The 22,252-nt window shown below is 38.6% G+C and overlaps 1 protein-coding gene across 4 annotated transcripts in view; it reads left to right on the forward strand.

The window, feature by feature from the left end:
• RBMS3 (RNA binding motif single stranded interacting protein 3) overlaps window positions 1–22,252 on the forward strand; it is a 660,983-nt gene that overhangs the window by 623,614 nt on the left and 15,117 nt on the right. For all 4 annotated transcript variants that reach the window (XM_057378472.1, XM_057378474.1, XM_057378473.1 and 1 more), the window contains one exon: window positions 46–156. In XM_057378472.1, the coding sequence (XP_057234455.1) occupies window positions 46–156 (111 nt within the window). The remainder of the gene's footprint in view (window positions 1–45; window positions 157–22,252) is intronic.

The following is a 22,252-nucleotide window of genomic DNA, read 5'->3' on the forward strand; positions in this document are numbered from 1 at the left end:
TTTTAATAAGAGAGAGGTTGAACTGTAAATAATGTGTGTTTCTAGGGTGCTGTGATAACACCAACAATGGACCACACTATGTCAATGCAGCCAGCAAGCATGATGGGCCCTCTGACCCAACAGATGAACCACCTTTCCTTGGGCACAACAGGAACGGTAAGATCACTATTTGTTTCTCTAYTGCAAAGCATCTATTGCTCCCTGAGTTTCTTAAGGTAATTCATTACTGTTTTCATTGCTTTTCAGTGTTTCACCATCTTACAGTCAGCATTAGTTATTACAGAACAGAAATGACAAAGTAGTATGAGCAGTAAAATGGTAACTCAACTAAACTTGCTCTGTACTGAGGAGGAATTATCTGTACTAATTCTAGTGTAATTATGGAAGTAGTACTCTATCAATCTGGTTTTTAATAGAAAACTATTTGCTTGTCAGTCCWGAAAGTTTCATACCATTGGGAAAGGTTGAGTTCTGGCTTTGTGGTAGGATCCATTACTCACCTCTAACCCATAGCAACCAGCCATATTTAGTTCCAGGCTTAGAAATGTGATTTTTGGTCAAGGCTAGCTGTGTTTCCAGTATATCATATTTAAACATGAATATTTCAAGAACTGGTTTCTTTTTTAAGCTGTGTAGGTCATACTCAGATTAGTATGTAGATGAACTCAGTTAACTCCCCCAGAGTCAGAGAAAGGGAAAAACCCCTCTTAATTAAAATCATTGAAGCTCTCTGAAAAATTCTTAAAAGTTCCTACAGCAACTATAGACAATATATATGGTGGTTTGATATGTGAATGTGTGCACACTGCATGTAATGTAAATTTTTGCAAAAATACTGGCATACATATTACACTTCTATATCTTAAGTACATGTGTGTCTTATGTAATAACTACATTATGAAAAATGTAATTACGTAACATTCTCTGTTATGCCCTTATCCTTTTTTTTCACTACTGTTCTACTTGATAATCTATARGAATACAGTTTTCCAACTTCTTGTTTTAACTGAATAAGGTTCTGAATAAAGTTRCATCTGTGCAAAGTTATTTAACTCACTGGATTGGGTCTCTTCTTGATCCTCTTCTCTTCACCTCCTTTTATCTTTATCATTGAATTTAATYCCAACTCCAGTGTTGAAAACCTCTGTTAAGATCTATGACTTCTGTATATTTTCATACTAATCTTAAATATGATGTTTTATTGTTTACTCCTGATATTTTACATGTTTGCATTCAACAATCAAAAGAAGTGAGAATTACATTGTAAAGTTAATCTCAACACTTTTCTCTTCATGAAATTGAAGGAAATACTTGGACCAGTGAGAATTTCTGCATGTGTAGTTACCGTGATTCAAAAGCATGTTTAAAAGCTAAGGCAAGGAATGGAAAACAAATTCTGGTTGTGCTGTTGGGCAGTTCCCATGAATTTTTTCCTCTGCCTGTCATTTTCAATTCCGTAACTCTTAACAGACACTGTCCTCTGCGCTCATTGCCTCACAATCCTAATGCAAACTAGGAAATTCCCAGCTRATGTTCTCTTCTGACTTGAGACCACTCTCTCAGTGCTTGCAGTAACAAATCCATTTGGAGAGCCAGGCAAAGGACTCTGAGAGGCAGTGGGTCATCTAGCAGGTGACAATCAGATCCTGAACTCAAGATTACTGCAAACAAATGAAAAATTGTCCTTTCTTTTCCTAGCTCTTTACACAATTTTATATTTCAAGGTCACAGCATTCTTTGGTAATGTCTTGAAATACATTGAGAGGTATGCCATACAGGTTTATGTTTACTACTGTAAAACTCCTAAGTCATTTGCAGAGAACTTAGTGGGCAAGAAAGAGTAAATGATTGATGAGTGCTACAATATCCATAGGCTTTTCAAATGTCTCAAATGACATCCTATTTTATCAGATATAGGATTTCTCTTTGGTAAAAACAGCAGCAGCACCGTATTCAGTTAAAGTACCCTTGAAGCAGGATAATCATGGATGCCATTGAGAATTCCTCCTGTTGGGGAATCCTCCTATCAGAAATCAGGATTAGGGCTGCCAGTAGCAGTTTTGTTGGATGTTTTCATCCAGATGTAAAATCCATTCTTCAGCATGTATTCTGTTACAGAAAAAAAAAAAAAAAACCAAACAAACGTGGGAAACTCAACCTATTTAGAGATGTGATTTATTTAGAGATATTTTTGCTTCATTTATTTGGAATTCTGTGTTTTGGTCCAGAGAGAGGAGCATTGAGAGCATAAAGCATGAAGAATTGTGCCAAGTCCAAGCCATGCTACTGTGAATACCTCAGCAGGACTAGGTTTTATGGGAGATAAAAGATATAAATGATACATTTCTGTTATGAATATATTTTTCAATTTTATCCTTAAAACTGTGCAACAGAGTGCCATAAAGAGCCACCAGCTACCTTTCAAGAAGCCAGCCAGGTTTTTTTAGACACAYAAGACAAAAAGTCACAAATAATTCTACTCACTGTTGGCAGTAACTCTRTCCCAATTTAATTTAAAAGCTTGCAGTGTGCAAAGCAGTTTTTATTGGAAGGCTTTCATATGTTCACTTCCTTAGACAAAGCATTTTGCTAATTARCATAACATATTTTTCAGCTGAAACAGACCCCTGTGGTCACTTAAGTGGGAGTTGACTTCAAAACCACTTCCACGCTCGCCTTATTCAGGATGAACACTGGGTCTCTAAAACATTGCTTCAACAGAAAATCTATTCTCCAGTGAGTGAGCTAGAGAAATAGCGTAAGGGCCTATGCAGCTTATCTTGTGGGAATTACTCTGCCTTTTGATGCTCCTTGAAAGATTAAAATCTTCKGTCCAGGCTGGAGCCATTCCATCTCCCTTCACAAAGGAGCAGTCTTTAGCTCTTTGGTGAGGCGAGTGACCTGAGTAACAGCAGCCTCTGCATTTCCCATCTTGACTCCAAAAACTGGATTTGAGCTTTGATCTCTCAGCCCTGAAGCACACATTAAAACCCTTGGGAACCCAGGGGGCAGCTGCCTCCATCCACTTGATTATTTGGTCACCAGCCCAGGGCAGGCTTAATGCTGGCAGGGCTGTTCACTTCCAGCTGGGAGCATCCAATTCAGCAGTCAAAACAMAGTAGTTTTCCTACAAACTCACTCAGAGTCAGCTGTATTTCCTTTGGGCTAGGTAGACCCTTCCCACCAAAACACAAATAATTTTATTTAGGGAACCATTTTCCATGAATAGGGACAAGAAGTTTTCTTTCTATCCAAATGCACAGAGAATGCATATTTCATTTCATTTTATTGTATTTTTAACATTCTTATTTCTTATCTATTCTTGAATTGTCTGCATAAAATTAGACATCTCTGTTAATATATATTACTATATATACTAAGCACTCCCTAATCAGGAAGATGCACTAAGGCTATCAAGGTGCCAGGCCAAGTGAAAAGCTGCAAATCCATCTTTGCTTGATTCCAATGCCAAAGGATGATATAGGGCACTGGAGAAAGAGAGAGAGGAGGTAAAGGCCAGTCATTTATGGCAACTCAACCCTATATTGCTGTGTTAGAGAAATCAGTACAGCATTTGCATGTCCCAGTTACTGTGCTTTATCCACCAGAAACATAATTCTTTTTTTCCTTTATGAAAATCAAATTGATTTCTGACGGTGAAAATACACTTTTTGTTGCTGATGAATTGAGAGGCACGTGTGCTGCTCTGATCACTTCCCCAGTCTGCTTGAAATCTGGAGTTAAGCAGACAATCTGCCAGAGGGGTGATTTCTGCCATATTTATATGTATTTTTCATACCTACCTCTTCACTCAAAAAGAGCAAAAAGCATTTACATGGGTGTACTAGCTGTGGGCAAATACATAAAGAAAACCTAAGCTTAAATTATGTCAAGATTASAGCAAGAAAGCAATAGCTCTGAATATTCTGATTAAGGCTGACARCCCAGTCTCAGCTCCTACAATTGTATTAAAATGAAATTTTAATGCCAGAGGCATAATGTGAAGATAGACAACTGGTTTAAAGCTTGATTTTTTTTTCACTAGTTTATTATTATTTATTATAGTAAGTCTTGTTTTTTCCTATGTAATATTCATCTACAATTAGGTCTGCTATGAAAAAAGGTACTGTAGAGGGAGAATAGCGTGTGAGTCTGTAAAGGTAGTACTGAAAGAGGAGCATTAGTTTGTGTTTAATAATGTATGGAGGCTGAAATTGTTCCATGATCAGCCTGTCATTCAAAATGTTTCCAATACAGCCATTGATCTGACAYCTCTCTCATGGTTTAATAACATTGTGATTGATGCCTGAGTGGATATAATACAAAAACCTTTAGAAATGTAAAAACTGAGCAGTTTGATGACTGCATTCAGCCATTGTTTCTCAGCASTCCCATGTTTGGTCAGCAGCAGCAATAACCTGCCTCTTTGGTGGGAAGATTTGCTTCATTCTTTCTCCTCTGCTTCTCATTCCTGCAGGAAGTTTGCTGTTCTCCACTTTCTTGGTTGGAGTTTCTGTCCCCTCCCTGCTGTTGGCATCCATTTCCTGGGCTCCACTTTCATTCCATAGTTTGAGGCAGCCTTTGTTAGTCCTCACTGGCAGAGGGGGTAACTCCCTCTCCTTTGGAACTGCCTTAGTGGAGCCTTGTTTCATCTTAAACTTTTGAGGCCCACACCAATGGGAGAGTGAGTAGGAGCCAGGTTTTCTACTAAAATTGGGAGTTCAACTGGGCTGCTTAATCGTTCTTACACTTGCAGGCAGTTCCCTTTCAGTTTCTAATTTAGAAATGTGATAGGCAACTTACAAAATAAACCCTACATTACACTTTTTAAACGACAACAACAAAAAAGTGTAATTGTTTCAGATACTCAGTATTAAAAATGCAGTCATGTGAAAGAACTGCACTGACATAAAGTGGGATCTTGTTGTAACTGCAAACTACTCTAACTCAGCTTTCCTGGCTTACAGTATAACCAAAATGTCTCAGTGGAATAGCAGGCTTGTTATGCAGGTACATCAGTCTTATCTTTCACTTTGTTAGCTCTTTTTGTTGCCAGCAAGGCTTGATGATATCTCCAGAACCCTTCAATGGAACAACAAGCTTGTTATAGGTTTTTTTATCTTTTATTTCCTTTGGATACTCCATGGTCACCAGTGGTTTAAAATGTCACCTGAAGGCCTCAGCAGAATAACTGCTTTGTTAGATAGGGTTGTTTTTTTTTTCCTGTTTAATCTTCCGTTCTGTTTGCAGATACTGCAACTACTTGGAGCTGAAACATCATCACATTCCCCTCATGTTCAGATTCTTGTTCAAAAAGTACTCTTTGTAATTCTAATTATGTGTCACAAGGCCCTTGGAGAGCTGCAGGAGCAAAGTTTCTTTGCAGTCTTGTGCCTTTCACATTATCAGGTGTTAATCTTAGAGCTCTTTTATTTTATTTATTGATTGGCAGTTTCAGTTACTGTTTATGTGGAAAATACAGGCCTGAACCCATTGCAAATGAAATAACCTAGTTCAGGTTGAAACTAAGATCTTCCTTTTTCATCCTCAACCCAAAGTCCAGGGCAAATGCAAGTGATTATCAACAAGGATCTGTCTAGGGMAGGAGATCCATTTGAGGAGAAATTATTCTGACTGGAAAGGAGAAGAGGAGCATAAATCCTTGCGAGATTAAAAAAAAAAAACATGTAACTCCTCCTGCCCCTTCCTTCCCAAACAGTCTCTTGAAAGGCAGTTCAATTTTACCTCATGCATAATTTGAGATAAAAAGGGGCACTCAGTGCAACTGAAAAGCACCAGATTGAAAACAGTCAAGAGGGAACAAAAACCTTTTTTATCATTAAGGATTTAATCAATTTGCAGAGTGCACTGCCATTAAATATTATTGAGACAAATAGGTTAGCAACCTTTAAAAGTAATTTCATAAGGAAAGTATTTCCATAAGGAAAAATTTGTGGATGCAAAAGGTTTTTTTTTTTTTTTGTGGAAAAATTCTGAAATAGCATAGGCCAAACACCTGCTTGGGTGAGCAAGGAAAGATGTGAATTTTTCCCTCTTTGGACCATCTTGAAATTCCACAGTCTTGTGTAAGAATTGGGCTGATCAGCTCTTGCGTAGGTGAGACTCTTTCGACTCAAGTGTTTCAACACAGGTTCCACAGTCTGTATTTGACCATAGCTGTGGTTAGATGGTATTTTTGAATTAATAGACTTTATAAAATCATATTTCTGTGGTGTCCCCYCTTCTCTTCTGAACTCAGCTTTACTTTCCTACCATTTGTTGGTAGTGGCTTACTGTTTGCCTTTATGTGCAAGTGTGCCAACCTTCAAAGCTGCTGCCTGTCATGGGCAGGAAAGGAAAATGTAAAAGGAGAATAAACACAGATGGAGGGAATTCCATTTTTGGTCCAGGCAGCACTTCATCTGAGCCCAGCAGGTCAGTAGCTTTTATTCTGTGTTAAATTTTGCCTTCACACGACATTTCCACAAAYGAACAAAGAGCTTTTGTTAAGGACTCCTTGCCTCTTTTTGAGGTATCAGCTACTGACTCAAAGTGACATTAGCCCAGATTCCCTTTCAGAGAAGGAATCAACTGCCTGATTGTGGTGATAAAAATACACATCAACGCAAAGCAACAGTGATGGATGAGCAAAGCAAAAAGTATCAGCCAGAAAAGCCCCAACTAATATAATTTCATTTCCATCATCAAACTGCCCTCATTCMTATAATTAATTTGCAGATGACTTCACATAACTGTGAACCAGAACATTTASAGGTTTATTTCTCATATATTTTCTAAAGTGTAACTGCTGCAGTTCTATTTTGTGATTTCTAGAAGCGTCACCTGGTGAACGGGAGTGCAGTCCAAAGCCACCTCCTCCAAGCATAATGGGATTTTTATTTATCATTAGCAATGAACTGCATATAAAGTGAACATTTTTATTTTGTAGTAATGAATAGAAACTTAAAGCCATAAAACTGAAAGTGTCTGGCATATAGTTAGTGGTCTGCAGAATATTCCCCCATGAAGGCTCATCTATAGTCATAGTCCTAGAAATTTTTGTTGGTATCTCAGCTACAGATGAACCAAGATTGTGAACTCATTTTGCTAACTACTAGTAGGTCATTTACCTAAAAACTTTGAGTTTTAAGAGGAAAAGTATAATGCTCATRCATTTTCTTGGGAAATTGTTCTGATGCTATAAATGACAGGGCAAGATCGRAGAGAAAGTCTTCCTTTAGCAGACAGGGAAATAGAAGGGAGAAACAAATAATAGGTTAAAAAAGCCCTGAAAATAATTCTAGGTTTGAAACATCCTGCCACACCTACAACTGCCAAACTCAATAAAAGGTRGAAAACAAAAGTACTCTAAATGTCAGGTCTGTCATCTGTGTTTTCTTGACGAGTTTCCCTTTTGTAAATGTGTTTTTCATTTTTCAATCAAGAGCAGAACTCTTTGCCTTATTAGAATGAAACTTGTTTTTGTTGTTCTGCCTGTGTTTAAAGAATGCTCAGGTGATTCTAACAGAAATTATGAATATATCTTCCCAGAGAAATAACAAATCCAAATATAAGTGGTGAAGACAAACTCCATGGTGTCTCTGTGATACAAGGCAAGTTTGAGGATCTTAGAGAGGTGAAGGGTGTTTTTCAAAACTGTGGCCGTGTGAAAAGGAAGAAGTGTCTCCCAGAGGGGCTGCTTCCACAGCTCTTTTCTGCCAAGAGCTGGGAGACAGATCTGTGGTCATTTCTCCACACGTACAAGTGCGCACAAACACAGCAACATGTCTTGAAATCCTTGAAGAAGCTGTATCCTCAGTAGAAAAAAACAAGATGAAAAGCTATATGGAAAAACAGCTAGTTTGCCCTAATTGTTGTTGCRGTCCTTCACAAAATATAATTTGGGRTTAAGATGAAGCACTTGGATTGTACCAGCTTCAAACACAGATGTGAACTTCAACTGAAGGAAAAGGCGAAGGTGAAGGTGAAAGACCACAGTGGTTTACAGCACCACGCAGGTGCATGTAGGGTATCCATGGAAAGGAAAAGACATTTCAATGGTGCTATCAATAGGGATATGAAAATAGAATAAGGAAAGCATAACTTTAATGTGTTGCAGATATTGGTGAAATGTTGAGAGCTAGATTAGTGTTTGAATCGAGGCATAGAAAGTTCATTGTTTGAGACATCTAGAGCTCAGCTAGGCCGAACACTTTAAAATCCATGGGAGGGCCTTTCAGGTGTTGACACAAATCCAGAGCAGTGGCTAATAGCCCTTTTTTACCTCCAAACTYGTGTTTTTCATCACAAAGAAACATTGTTAGTTCAAAACAATTGATATTCATTTAAGTACTGAGACCTTAGGAAATTATAAAAAACTTTTTAAAATGTTTACTGAGGATGGTGTACCAAGAGTCAGAAAAGAGCTGTGCATCAGAATAACATTTTATTTTAAATGTCTGAGGTTTACACAGTCAAAGAGTAAATATATGATGCAGCTGAACATTCACAGTATCCTCCTACTAAAAAACATTTGGAACCATGAGGAAAGATTGACTCATTTCAACTTGTGTTGTGTGAGTAGTAAGTGTACTGCTTTCTGTTTCCAATGGGATAGGTGCATTTTGTTAAGCAAAATGTTTCTGCTCTGAGCAGCAAACTTTGAATTACATTTCCCATGTTCTTTCATAAGGCAAATTTTGCTTCCAGAGGCACTGGGACTTCACAGAAACACTGGATTGCAGATGTTGCAGTGTTTTGGAAGGTGACATATTGTCACATTATTGAAAACACATACAATGATGTTGAACGTGAAATAATTCTGGAAAATGTTCGGTGGTTTACATATTTTAATCACAGTGGCAGAGATAACATAACCTGTGTATTGARCAAARGCCTGGACCTGCAGATGCTCRCMAAARTAATATTCTTGCCTTTTCCYRTATYGTATCCCACTGAATTTCAGCTCACRGTTYCTTTTACAGTTAATCCACATGGYTTACCAGATGGTTGGCAAACTGGTACCCCAAAGGTTTAAACTTCCCATAAGACAAATTACCAGTGCTTTTGAGGTATCTTTCTTATTTTCTTTTGGAAAGAGCAGCCTGTTCAGGGTTCACTCATTTTTGAAGCAAGGTTAAATGAAGGAGCTAAAGGTACAGTCCTCATACATTGTGTAAGACACTGGGGTCCTGTATATACAGTGATTTCAGCYTGAAGTTCTCAGAAAAGGATACGCTTTGTTCAAATGATTTACAATTCCATAGGGAGCTGCTGATGGCAATAACCTCTTTGCCCCCTGAYGGTATTTTATTATCTGTGAGTTATGGGTGATTCTGTGTCAGAGAATCTACGAGGCTGTAGAATCCTCTTGCTCCTAAAAGACTCAATTTGGGAGGAGAGTTCTGCTATACCTAATATTYACTGTGAAACAGCTCAGTCAGCACTTTTCATTGAGCTGTAGCAAGGGGTTTGAGAGCAGCTGTGTTGAGTGAATTTGGGAGTTTGCTGAGTTGAATTGTTTTTCTAGCAAGGTGATGAACTGTTGAACACAGCAGATTTCTACTGTGTGGCRGAGGTGAGCTGCACCACATCAGGATGGGTCCAGGGAACACTCATCTCACAGATGCACATCCTTTCCTGATCCCGTGAAGGACTACTCTATCCTTCGAGACATTTTGTGGCTTTTGAGTATTATAGGCACACCATTAGATGGTTCTAATTTTGCCTTTTTAATATTAGTAATTGTAATACAGCAGSAGACACTTGTTAAGACTTTAGTATCCAAATGTTTAAATTATTGTAGATTTGCCAGCCTCAACTCTCTTTTCCTTTGCTGTGTTTCCCTTGGGGGTTTCTCTTAAATCAGTATATTTATGTGACACAAACTGATTTCACTGATGCGAGAACTCCATGCTGTTTGTGTTCTCTGGCTTGTGAGCCACAGCTGTGTGCAGGGTTTGCAGTATAGCCCAAAGGTTCTAGGATTTCCAGAGACTTTTTTTTTCAACCACACAAGCACCTGACTGCTCCCTTTCTCCTGTTTACTGTGATTTTGCTCTGATGCCAGCCCTTTCCACCTAAAACACCTGCACTTSACTRAAAAATGWGTTGTATTTGTTCTTTTTTTTAATGGCCATTTYTGACAGCACAAATCAGAGTGACARAAATACAGTGAMAATGGGGAGTGAGAATTGGGCTGTKATGGTATTCCCACAGWTAACCTTRCCTAGTTTATCCACGGAATCCAARTTGGTGTTCAAAATATTASTCTTCAAAGATAATTTTTTAACAAAAGCTGTTTTGCTACCKTTCTTTTAACATGCAGGTGCTCCTAACTAGCTTTAGTAGGAKTGATTTCCTCTGAAGATGTTTGATTTATCTCAGCATCTTTAATTTTCTGGGAATAATGTCTGTTCCATGAAAGTGGAACATTTAATTTGATTGATTGGGATTATTTTCCTATACACATACTAGAATATTCTTGTATTACATAAATTTTATTCATAACTTAAAAATGAAAGTAGCAACAACTTCAGATTTCCTTGATGCATTATGGGACATAGGGCAAAATTAGTTACAAAAAATTCTATTCATTGTGCGGCCATTGATCAAAGAAGTAGGTTTCCCTATTTTATTTGTACCTGAATGATACTGAGAGTAGAAATTGACCTTCCTGGAATGTTTATCCTTTGTTTAAAACTGTGTGTAACAGAGTTGGGAATCAAAAAATGATTGATGGAAAAATTTAAAGTAATTAATCTGCAACAGAAGGCAAAGAAAAGAATAATACATTTCAAGGCTTATAAATCCACTTTTCTCTRCCATTAATTTTCATACACATGTCATGAGTAGTGTTATATTTTCTTGTGTTTCAAAACAGAAAAATATGGCTTAAGCATCATGGCATTATCTTGTGTTTATTTTTAATATTAGAATTTTTACTTTATTGCATACAGTGTTGGATATGTGTTCCAAGGAATGTTAATCTATATGAATGCAATTAYAAGTCTGGCATAGAAGTGTAAAGTAAAAGTGTCTCTGGTTTATAATTATTCTACAGAGATCTTTGCAGGCAGAGCTGATCCCATTGAAAACTAAGAAACTGCAGGACTTACTGATAGTTTGAAGCACTTCTTTTCCAGATGATCCAGTTTATGGAGCATTGGAGTTTCTATAGAACTATTTTAACTCCATCTGCACATATCCTGTGGATTTCTGCCAAACATTTCTTCTCTTTCTCTTTTTTCTTTTTTTTTCCCCTGAAGTACAAATTGTACAGGAGGGAATCTGTATCATTTGCTGCTCCTCCCAAGCACAACAGGACTCCAGTCTCCTGAGAGACATCCTGAGGTGGAGAACAACTGMCAAATACCAACAGCAGCACCTATTCAGCATTTTATGTTCTCAAGGCAGTTTAAAAATGTTAATTAAACCTTATAGCATCACTTAAATAAATAATCAAATTAATGCAAGGTCTTCAATTGCCTTTGAGGTGAATGAACTCCATACTGTATAGCCTTTCTTACAGTATGGACAGCCCAGCTCCTGTTCCAAACCCAGGAATGCTCAGCTGCAMATTTAAGGTACAGCCCAGTCTCAGTGTGATGGGCTGCCATAAGMTGTTCTGGTCAAGGCAGCTGAAATAAGTGAGCCATTCTTCTCAATAAGGAAAGAGAAGWTTCTACCAGTTCTAGTTAGATTTGGCTTCACTGCCTAGCACTGAAACTCCATTCCTTCTCGCTGAATAATCTGTAATAATTTGTCCTCTGTAGTGATAATAATGAAAATATTTTAAAATAGAGTTTTGCAGTTAACTCAGTGTTCCCATACYAAATTATGTCATGAATGTCAAATATATTTTGGCATTTATATTTCCCTGAGTTCACTAGCAGTATGGACAGCTGTGTCTTGGTGGTTGTATTTAATGTTTTTAATCTTGCTCTGTTTTCATCTTCACGCTCCATGTAGTATTTCTCATGATCTTCACAACAAGCAAAAAATTCCARTCCTGAGGCAAGGATGACAGTAAAGCAGATGCTGTTTCAGTTCACAATTACCATTCCTTCAAGGCTGTTAKGGGATATTACATCTGGGCAGGCTGGCAAACCATCCCCACGTACTCCCTCCCATCCTAAGATTAAATTCATTGTCCCTGACATCAGCCACTAAGTGACAGGAATCTGCAAGTGTCCTTATTCAGCTTCAGGAGCAGCCAGTTCTACACTTTCTAAGTGTTAACTCKGCTAATTTGTATTTTAGCAGTGTGGCCTGTGCATTCAGTAAAACACTTATATGTCAGCGGTGATCCTTCTTTGTAAGGTGAATCATGCAAAGTCCTGTGGCTTTAAAGTGYTGATATAAATTTATTTGACAGAAAAATGGCCACTTTGTCTTCTCTGTCATATTCTTGGACAAGGAAATCTGTGGTGCAGTTAGGACTTTGTCCACTGCAAATATTTGCACAGCACTTAATCTTTTTTTTTTTTTTAATAATATTTGTATAAAAGGAGAGGAGAAAGGGAACATTACACTGATTGGTGAGCACCAGTGCAAAATGAAGATGTCTGAGCTTTCCAGTCAGTCCATGTGCCAGAGCCAGAAGTGCATCCAAGAACCAGAATGGACAACCTAGGCTAGAAATAGATACTCTGCAACATCCTTCTGAGAAGAACAATTCCCTGACTGGGCTGTAGCATCTTCARGAGGCCAGGACTGTTTGCCTGCACAGGCTGGGGTACATTTGTGCAGCGTTTGTTCCTTTCCACATGATTGGAGCAGAGGGATCAGAAGAGTTCACTGAGAACTCCTGTTAAAGCCTGTGTGGAATATTTTAAATAGATGCCTTTATGGATAGCAAAATGTGATTGAATTTCAGCTTGATATGTGTAGATATGCTCTCTCAGCTGTGGCTCTTATTTTTTTTCCAACACTCTATTTTGCATCCATGCCTTGTCACCAATAACACTTAAGAGAAATAGGTTTCTTAGCTTTGCTTCCTGATCTCATGATGAAGAGAAGGGTTGAGGATRTTCTTTTAAGGCACATGGACAGAAGTGCTACAGCTTTTTATTCCAGTCCCAAGTGGATCTATCTGAAGCATTCCCAAGTATCTGTGAAAAATCAGTGGTGTCCTACTGACACTGTCTCTCTGTTCTAGAGAAAAGCTAGACACCCTAAGACAGGTTTTGGAGGTRCAGGAGGCTTTCTTGCTGACCTTATCAGATGTTACGGTTTTGCTGTCWTTGACAGTAATGTTTCATTTATATGGAATTCCATTTGAGAGGATGTAATGTGGTAGGTTTTTTTTTGTCAGTTTTAGTGTTCATGAGTGATTTGTAATACTCTGTGAAATTAATTTATTATTCTAATTGTGTCTACTGCTCTGACCATGCAGTGTGACGCAAAGGATCTTGTCCTCTCTTAGAACACCCATCTCCAAGCTCTATCATTTTGTTTGCCATTTGGACAATCTGTCTTGAACCATTTTCAAGTTGTTACTATGCAGCCACCAAAAAAGAAAAGAAAATTTTTCTCTAAACTTTGTATTTCATTCAGATATAAATCTGAAAAAGTTTTATGCCAACCGGATTAAACATGTAGGAATTTCATATTAAAACATTTTAGAGGACATTCCAGACCTGGCAATTGAGAAATACATCTCTTGGTACATTTTTTGGTTTCCTCTCCTTTATGAGAAGTAGTCGCTGGTCTACAGTATTTCCTTTCTCTCACTTGAAATGGTTTTTAAATGTTCACTGCTGCAAAACCTTCCTTAAAGCCAGTCACGACAGGGAATTTTCTCTTTTCTATTTTCCCTTTGTCCCAACCTTGTCTTTCTTTGTCTTGAATTTGCCTTTGGGGCCAGACTTACCCATGTTTCTGAGCTGGATGCAAAGTTTCTCAACCCCTCTCTTCCTGGGTCTGCTCCCACCCCGGGGAAGCACAACCTCGCAGTGCTTGTGAGTGACACAGTAATACATTGCCTGGATGAGAGCTGACAGTGCTCTGAGAAATATGACAGTACCTCTGCCCTTGATCAGGCTTCCCATTTGAAAGTTTTCATTTTGGTAATTACATCCTTCCCAGATAGTAGCCCTGGTCATTGATCATACTAATATCATTATAACTGATTCCCGTAAGTCACCTTTTAAAGACACTTTCTATGGTTTCTTTTCCCCCGTATCTTCTTCCTCTGCAGTCACAGGATAAGACTTTTTCTGTCTACCCTTCATCTGATTGATTAGAAATGCCAAATACTTCCTTTACGTATGGCCTGGTAATATACACATCACATTTCTTCCCTTGGGATCTTAATCAGAACAAGTAATGGCCTTTAGCTTTTCTCATTAGCAAAATGGAAAAGCACCATACCCAATCCATTAGAAATACAGCATTGTAATATGAATTTATAGGAAAATGGCTGCATGCCAGCAGACATGGAGTGAGTTTGCCTTAAAGAATTTTCAGGGAAAAAAAAAAAAAAAAAGATAGAAAAAGTCACCCTTTCTGTCTGGCTAGAAAACATTTTGAGCCATTACTTATCATGCCTGTCTGTCAGGCATTTTGCTGTTGCTCCTTAAGTGCTGTTTGGACATCCCTATCATATAAAGGGCATTCATAAGGAGGAAATATGGGTATTTGCACATGTATTAATGTCTTCTCCAATGTTGATTCCCTTCCTGGATTATTCTCCTCATAATCTCTATCAGAATTAGAGAGAGGGGAGGAAGTTGGGAAGAATTTGGCTTTTTGGTTTGCTACTAATTTTTCCCAGAATGCTCTAACCTGAAAAAATGTATCAAAAGCAACCATTACAGCACTCGTGTATCAAGCTGAGACTGCTGCTACGCTTTTTTTAGCCCTGTCTAAAACTATTTACAATCAGTACACTGAGAACGAGGACAAGACTGATTAACAGGTTTTTTTCTCCAATGATGTGAATTGCTTTTTACTTGGCCTGGTCCTTATTAGCCCTAAAAATTATTAAAATTCATACATGAGCCCTGAAAACTTTCAGTGCTTACATTTTCCAGAGCTGTAAGAAGGTGTTTAAGCACAAATCCATACCAAATGATAATTGTATATAATTTGAATGCATATGAGCTGACTCTGTCTCCTTTGGAAAACTAGCACTGAAGGAACACAAAGAACAGCCTTGGAATGCTGCTATTCTGCCAGCACTGAGACACATCTGTTTTGCTGGCCACTTCAAGCATTGCTCATGTTATTCCTGGTAAAATAAGCACTAAGCACACCCATAAAGCTCTATTTAACAGTATCTTATGAAAAATGAGCACTTGCACTTTTTTTTTTTTTTCAAACAAACCTCAGGTTTCCTATGTGTCAAGTTGCTCACCTTTACAAAGTGAGTCAAAGCTGAAGCATCAGGCTTATGTTCTGGGCTACTTCATTTACAGTTCATCAGCTGTGTTGATCACACTTTCCCAACCAAACAGAGCATCCCAGTACTAGGTTAAGAAAATAAGAAAATAGTACAGTGAAGTAGTATGAAAGATCTGTAGTAGTCAAAAAATGGAGGCATTCTAAAGGAACCTCTGTAGGAGGCAAATTACTGATTAGATGACAAGACAGGTTAAGGCAAGGAGGAATGACAATATTTTGAAAAATTGCGATTTTTTTCTTCCTTCTTATATTTTCTGGTTTGTTCTTCTGCTGGTTTTGGGGGTTTTGTGTATGTTTTTTTCATTTTGGTTTTGTTCTTTCTAATTTTTTATGTCTTTCCTTCTTTCTTSCCTCTCCCCCTCATCATTTGGTTGCAACAATGACAAATTAGAATTCTGTGTAGTTTTTACCACACACTGAGTTTAGGAGTTCAGCATTGTTAGCAGATCATTACGTGGTAGATGAGCTGATGACATAGCAGAATAGTCCMGTCCACTCTGCTAAAAGACAAAGTTTCTTCTTTGCTTTTGCAGCCCTGTTGCTGATATGATCTCATGTATCTCAGACATCCTCCCATAGCTGATAATTAACATACTTAATATTACAGCAGACTGTAATATTTGTACTCAGTCACAGTAGGGCATTGACTTTAATTTTAAGGGGATCCTTCTCCCATAAGACTTTCAAGAGTTTGTGAAAAGAGGGAAAAGGCAGTCTTCCCCGAAAATGCTTACTATTACCACCTTCCATTTTTATGCTACTGAGAAGCAGTATTTTCTACTGCATCACTTTAAAACACTTTACTTTAAATGTACTGAAGTTGGCACCAGCCTTTAAAGGCTGGTATTCTCTATTATCCCCACCCTATCTAARTAGGAATATGGCTGATCCTTTTGCTGAAGTTGCAGATAGAAGAAGAGTTGGCTTAGCATCATTCGTGGTTTCYAGTCTGTGGGAAATTAATCTTATGAAATGCAATTTCATTCTCATTCATCTTATAAAAACTTAGAACAAACCAGAAAGATTCTCCCTTGAGCCAGAGATTCCAAACAAAATTTAATTTTCGGAAACAATGCCTCACGGTGTTCCCAATACAAAATGTAATCTGCAAGATCTTGGCAGCTGCCAACTGGCTTAAATGTCCATCTTGGTTTCTGTCAGCTTTCAGGGAGCAGCTGCAAAACACTCCCAGGATTTCATGTTCCAGAGCAGCCTCACCATGTCCRATGCTTTGGGCAGGCTTCCAGACCTCCTAATGGGTCAGCTTAGAGGTCTGCTTACTGGGGCCAGATTAGTCTGGCAGCCAAGCCAGAAAAGCCCAGGAATGTTGCTTTGGGGAGGAAATTTGGTGGGATTGTCCTGGGAAAAAAAGCAGGGCACTGGCAGGAAGACTGAAGAGGGACTGCCAGTTTCCAGGTGYGTGGGAAGAGGTAAGGACATCCCAGAGCTTCACATGAGGACCCACATGGAAGCAGAGCTCTTGGAGCTTACAGCCTCCCTATTCGACCACACCAACTCCGTGCTCAGCTGCTGGAAGGCCTGAGTGCACAATTTGCAGGACATCTATCCACACACACCCAGCAGCAGGCTGATTTTCCTTATATCCTTAGGCATGGGGGCCCAGCATTTCCCAGAGGAAATGTGTATCCCCGTGCCTAAGCCTGGGCTTGCGTGTTCAGCACCAATTGAGGAAGGCCAGCTTTCAAGGCATCTGTTCACTTCCAGGATAAACCCCAAAGGGTGATGTTTCCAAGGTTTTTCAGGCTCTCTGGACTGGCAAATTCTCTTCCTTCTCTGGTTGCAGAGTACTGGTGAACAGCAATCTTTTTTATGAAGTATTGAAATGGTCTCTGCCCAGCCCTTCACTCCCTTCCCACAGCGATATCTTTCATTGTAGTTAGCCAAATWTTTTGGATTCTAGTGCTCTTTTGGATGTAAAGGACTGAGGATTATTGTGCTACAGCTGCTCTTAACAGTGTCCAAGGTGTACTTTGGTGGTATAATTCTATTATCTCACTGCATTTGGCCTGTCTGGCATGGCTCCATTTTCATGCAGGAGGTGTTGAAATTCTTCCTGTTTCTAGAATAATTGGAAATACTAATATTCAGGTGGCCTTTGGTTTATTTGTACTGGTTTGGGGGTTTTTTGGGTTTTTTTTTTTTTTGTTTGGTTTAGCTTCTAACTAATTGTCCTGGCTTTCATCTGCTTCATTCTTGGACAGCTGGCCCATGAGCTGTCCACCTTTATCCCTGGTCTGAAGGAGCAGTGTAAAGTTCATGTGATGATCGATGAGCAGCAGTAATTCAATAAGTCTAAGCAGTTCTTCTGTTTTAACAACTTCATCCATACACTACTCTGGTTATCTTTAGACTCTTCAAAATCATGGAGATTTAATAGTACCTAGAAGACATGTTTACCTCTAGAAAACAATTATTTGTTCACATAAATGGATATGTTATTCATAATAGCCCAATGTGCTCATATGTTGAAAGCTTCACTGACTTTTTTTTTAACTTACATTGAAAATATTAAAATGTACAGATGAGTCTTCCTTCATTTTACTCGCAGCCATTCATCTGGGACCAATTGAAAGAATTGCAGTTAGATGGAAATTTCTAAGAATTTCCAACTAAGGCGTGCATAGGGAATATTTTTATATCAGGAGCCACAGTTATACTTCCTCTGCATCGCCCCTTTATTCTTCAGTATACAGGACCTGAAAGAAGATTATAAAYGTGACAGAATCTCAATGATTACTGACCCTGGTTGACCAAGACTGATGCAGTATAYTCTTATGTTATGATACAGTCACTAYATGTTGGTTTTATATAGGGTGCTGCAGACAGGACTGTAATAAAACAGGCACTAACTCATTCTCAAACACKTGCCCCAGAGAGCTCATAATGTGCATTCATAGAACAGGTACATAGAGGGTATTAGAAGGAAAAGTAAAAATGCCTCTTTTGTGGAGAAGTGGATAAGAACTGAAGAATTAAGCAAGTACAATAAATCGCCAGAGACTTGTTCTATGTTTTAAGCACAGAAGTTTTCCACTCTTGCAAATGTATCCATCAGAYACGTGGCATTTTTTGAATTATGCAGAAAAGCTGTTTTCACATCTTGGGGCAATTCATATGTGCAGTCATACATGGAGAATCAGTTTACAKTTCTCTATGATCTTCATGGGCCTCCTGCAATGGAAGGTTTGTCACAAGGAAGTAGGAGAATATCATGGGCCTAGATRCACTCACATGGACTGCAAAGATCACTGGCACCCTCAGGTCAAGTTCCTAAAGGAAGTTTTCGATTAATGAAATATGCAATCAGAATAGGAACTTTTTTTCTCATCCTGCTGAGCTTTCCTCAATTTCTGCCCTTTTCATGCTTTCATGAGATATCTGGAAATGGTCTGAGACTTTTACAGAGTTCATTTGTAGTGCCAGGTTTTAGGCTAAAAAGTAGTTAAAGTGAATGAGCCAGGTTTTTTATTTATCTGTTCATGCAGCCTGCATTTACTACAGTTTTTATAAAGTGCATGCCAATGAGAGCRTGGTGCATAGCTGCACTTGGGGATCTGACAGTTTTCATATTTGTTCACTCTAAATAGTCTTTATCTGATTCGTCCTGATCACTCTGATTCAGTAGCAGGACTGAAATTCAGAAAGAAAAAAAGACCTGTTAGCTGGGGGTGGGGGGAGGGTTTTAGCTCATCTGCACTTTTTCCTCTATACCTTTGTATTACTCTGATTTCCAAAGATAGGGATTTGTGAAGGATGTTTAGAACTCCTGAAGAGAAAAAGAGATTAGATTGCAAATATATTTCTTGAAGTTATTATTCTCCCTACCTTCATTTAACTTGCTCAGAGAATTAGGTAACATCTCATTAGGAAGGTTGAAAGGGAATTGATAGCCAGCATTCCTAAATACATTTGTATCACTGAGCAGCAGGGAAGGAATGTTAAATCCAGCAAAGATTTCTATTCTCTGYCTGAACAATGAGTGCAATGGCCCAGAGATGGGATTCTGTTGAATGACAGAGCTGTTCTTGATAGGACTATGGTAATTGTGTGGTAAAACTGAATTATATTATTATATTTTAGGCCTGGCTGATAATTATTAGCAAAATTATTGTAATATATGCAAAAACTTCGTATCATTTATTCTCCCATTCTTTAATTGGGAGAARGTGAAATTAATAACAGCCACTGAATAAGTACAGGATTGAGCTGGAAAATGAGAATGCTTCAGGGTAGCAAAAGATATTTTAAGTTTAAAGTGAAAACTGTGGCAGCTGGATATTGTATTTCATTGAACTGCCACTGGCACTGATGAACTGGATGGTCTTTTTCTCTTCCCGAGTTCCTATGTCTCCATGCCAGACTGCGGGATAAGAGGACACAGCAAGACAATGTTCTTTTCTATTGGAGAGCAGGGTATTTTGAAATGAGAAGGTGGAACCAGAGAGAAAAAARCAGCAGTTTTATTCTATGTTTCATTAAAGTTATAACCACTTTACAATCGTCAAAGAGAGATGCAATTTTTGTTCTTTGCAGGGAAAGAGATTTGAAAGTGGGAGGGTAGGTTTCCTTCATAGGGTAAAAAAAAAAAAAGATGATAAAAATAAATTCAGCCAACAAACTCATTTCCTTTAGTTTTCCAGCAATGCAAATGTTTTCACATAATTCTGTTAGTGATGCACTGTCTAGACTTCTCAGATGGTCAAAAAAAAAAAAAAAAGGCAAGGCAGAAACAAACCCTGGCATAAATTCTGGAAATCCTSAAAAGCTAAGTCATTATCACTGTGCTATAGCTCATGCAGTGATACGTAACCACAAATAGTCATTGAAGATCAGATTCTGGAATCCTTGCTTGTTTAAGATACATGGTTTAGCGTTTGCTCATGTAGGACATCCTATTTGATCTTCCTTCAGCAGGCTGTGGTGGTGTAAATTCTTACCAGCATATTCTGGTACAAGGTTTCTGCAGTTTGGCTCTCGCCTTGACTGAAAAGGCTCTGTGCCTTCTCAGGAATATGGACACTGATGATACAAGGAAAGAGATCTTTGATTTTTGCAACAGATATACACGATAGAAAACCCAGGCAAAACACCAGAAAAGAGCATTTGCACATAGAATTTATAAAAGGCTTCTTTAACAGTTTTTCCTTGCTCATTGACATTTGTCCTTGGTAAATCTCCTGTGTTGTTTGAGGTTTCCAAATTTACKGCATCCTGTTACTATATCATTTTTCAAATTCTTTCTTGTTTTCTTTATGGCAGGAAACTTATTCATCATTGATCAGATTATTGACTGTTGCCATTCTGTAAAATCTCACAGCTCTCACAGTGACCAAGAGAGTAAATGCATCTGCAGCAGCCTCCGTCTAATCCCAGCTGTGTTATTTTATAGGCAACTGGGCCTATAAATAGAGCTGAACTTTAGGGTGGTTTCTTATACATTCTGCTAATGATGGCCTTCAGAATTTAAACAGAGTGTGCAGCCAAACTCTTCTGGTGATGTAAATGAAATAGTTTGGTTGTGCAAGAGGCCCTCTCCAGGCGCTGTCTCAGCTGACATTCAGTGACTTATGGCTGCCGTAGGGGTGCTCACTGAACCTCAGCTGTTGGGCACTTGCCTGACTCTGCATTAACCCAGGCCTGAGAAAGGCAAGCTGGGGGCTTTTTAGGGCAGATGAATAAATGGGCATTGCCTGTGCCCATTTCAGATTCAGTGTAAAAGCTCCTAAAATTCCCTGCAGGTGACTCAGCTCCAGCTTTGATGGGTACACCCTATTATCCTACTGCGATASGCTCCATCATTCTGCTGGGTACAGGCAGCTGCCTTCCTCCTCTTCTTTATTTCCCACTGCCTGTCACCTTTATGGGTTTAGTGCTTGCTGCAGGCTTAGCACCATTCTTGCTGGAGCCAGGCTGGGACAYCCTGCTGTTTGCAGATCTCTAAGAAGGGACGTTGCTCTCTGAATTAAATATGATCCTTCTTGAGGGATCTCATTTTGTGTCCTCAGCCCACCTCCTCATTCATTACCTCCTTGCATTTAACTCTTGGTAGTCACAGAGGGCAGTATCTGAAAGGAAAACAGGGGTGTAAGTGCACATTAACACTCTCATTTTCTAGCTGTATATTTTGTCTCACATTGAAGTAGTTCCAAAATGGCAAAACTCACAAACCCCWTTGGAAAAGRCATGAGTAGGATTGTTAATGTAGCRTATAGGCTAAATTGATACCTGATAAATGCAGTCTGAATTAAGCAGTTGGGCATCATAAAGTATGAATTATATTATAATTGTGCACATCTTCAGTGCKGAGACCCTGCATTCTCTGTTCTGTATGAAGAAAACAATAGCTTACAAGCAAATTAAGAGAGTGTTGCCGCCAGCAATGTAGTMATTCTCTGTAGTAGAAATTACCAGCTTTTAAAGGATCAGGGTGCAAAAAAAGCTCCTTTATAACCTCCAGATCCATCTTCTGTGCCTGTAGAGTCACTATTCATTTTACTGTCAGAAATAAGCAGCTTCTACTTTTAGACCCACAAAGCCTATGCAGTTGTGGAAGAATGAAGGGTGCTTTCTTCTGCCTCGCACATACCTTGTTGAATGACGATCATATTATGGTTCGAGAATTCTTTATTCCTGATGGGAACATCTGGAAGAAAGGATGCATTTGGATTTTTCAGATTCTCTCATTTCAGTGCTCCTAATACTAATATTTAGTGGATTTGGTTGGGTGCTGCTGAGCAGAGCTGCCTCTGCCTCACATATATGTGTGGTTAAAGAACTGTAGTGTTGGAGATACTGGAGAAAATGGAAAAAAATAAATCTTAGTGAT

Source organism: Malurus melanocephalus, unplaced genomic scaffold (assembly GCF_030028575.1).
Source record: "Malurus melanocephalus ecotype Western Australia unplaced genomic scaffold, MMel_1.1 scaffold_361, whole genome shotgun sequence".
Classification (NCBI taxonomy): Eukaryota; Metazoa; Chordata; class Aves; order Passeriformes; family Maluridae; genus Malurus; species Malurus melanocephalus.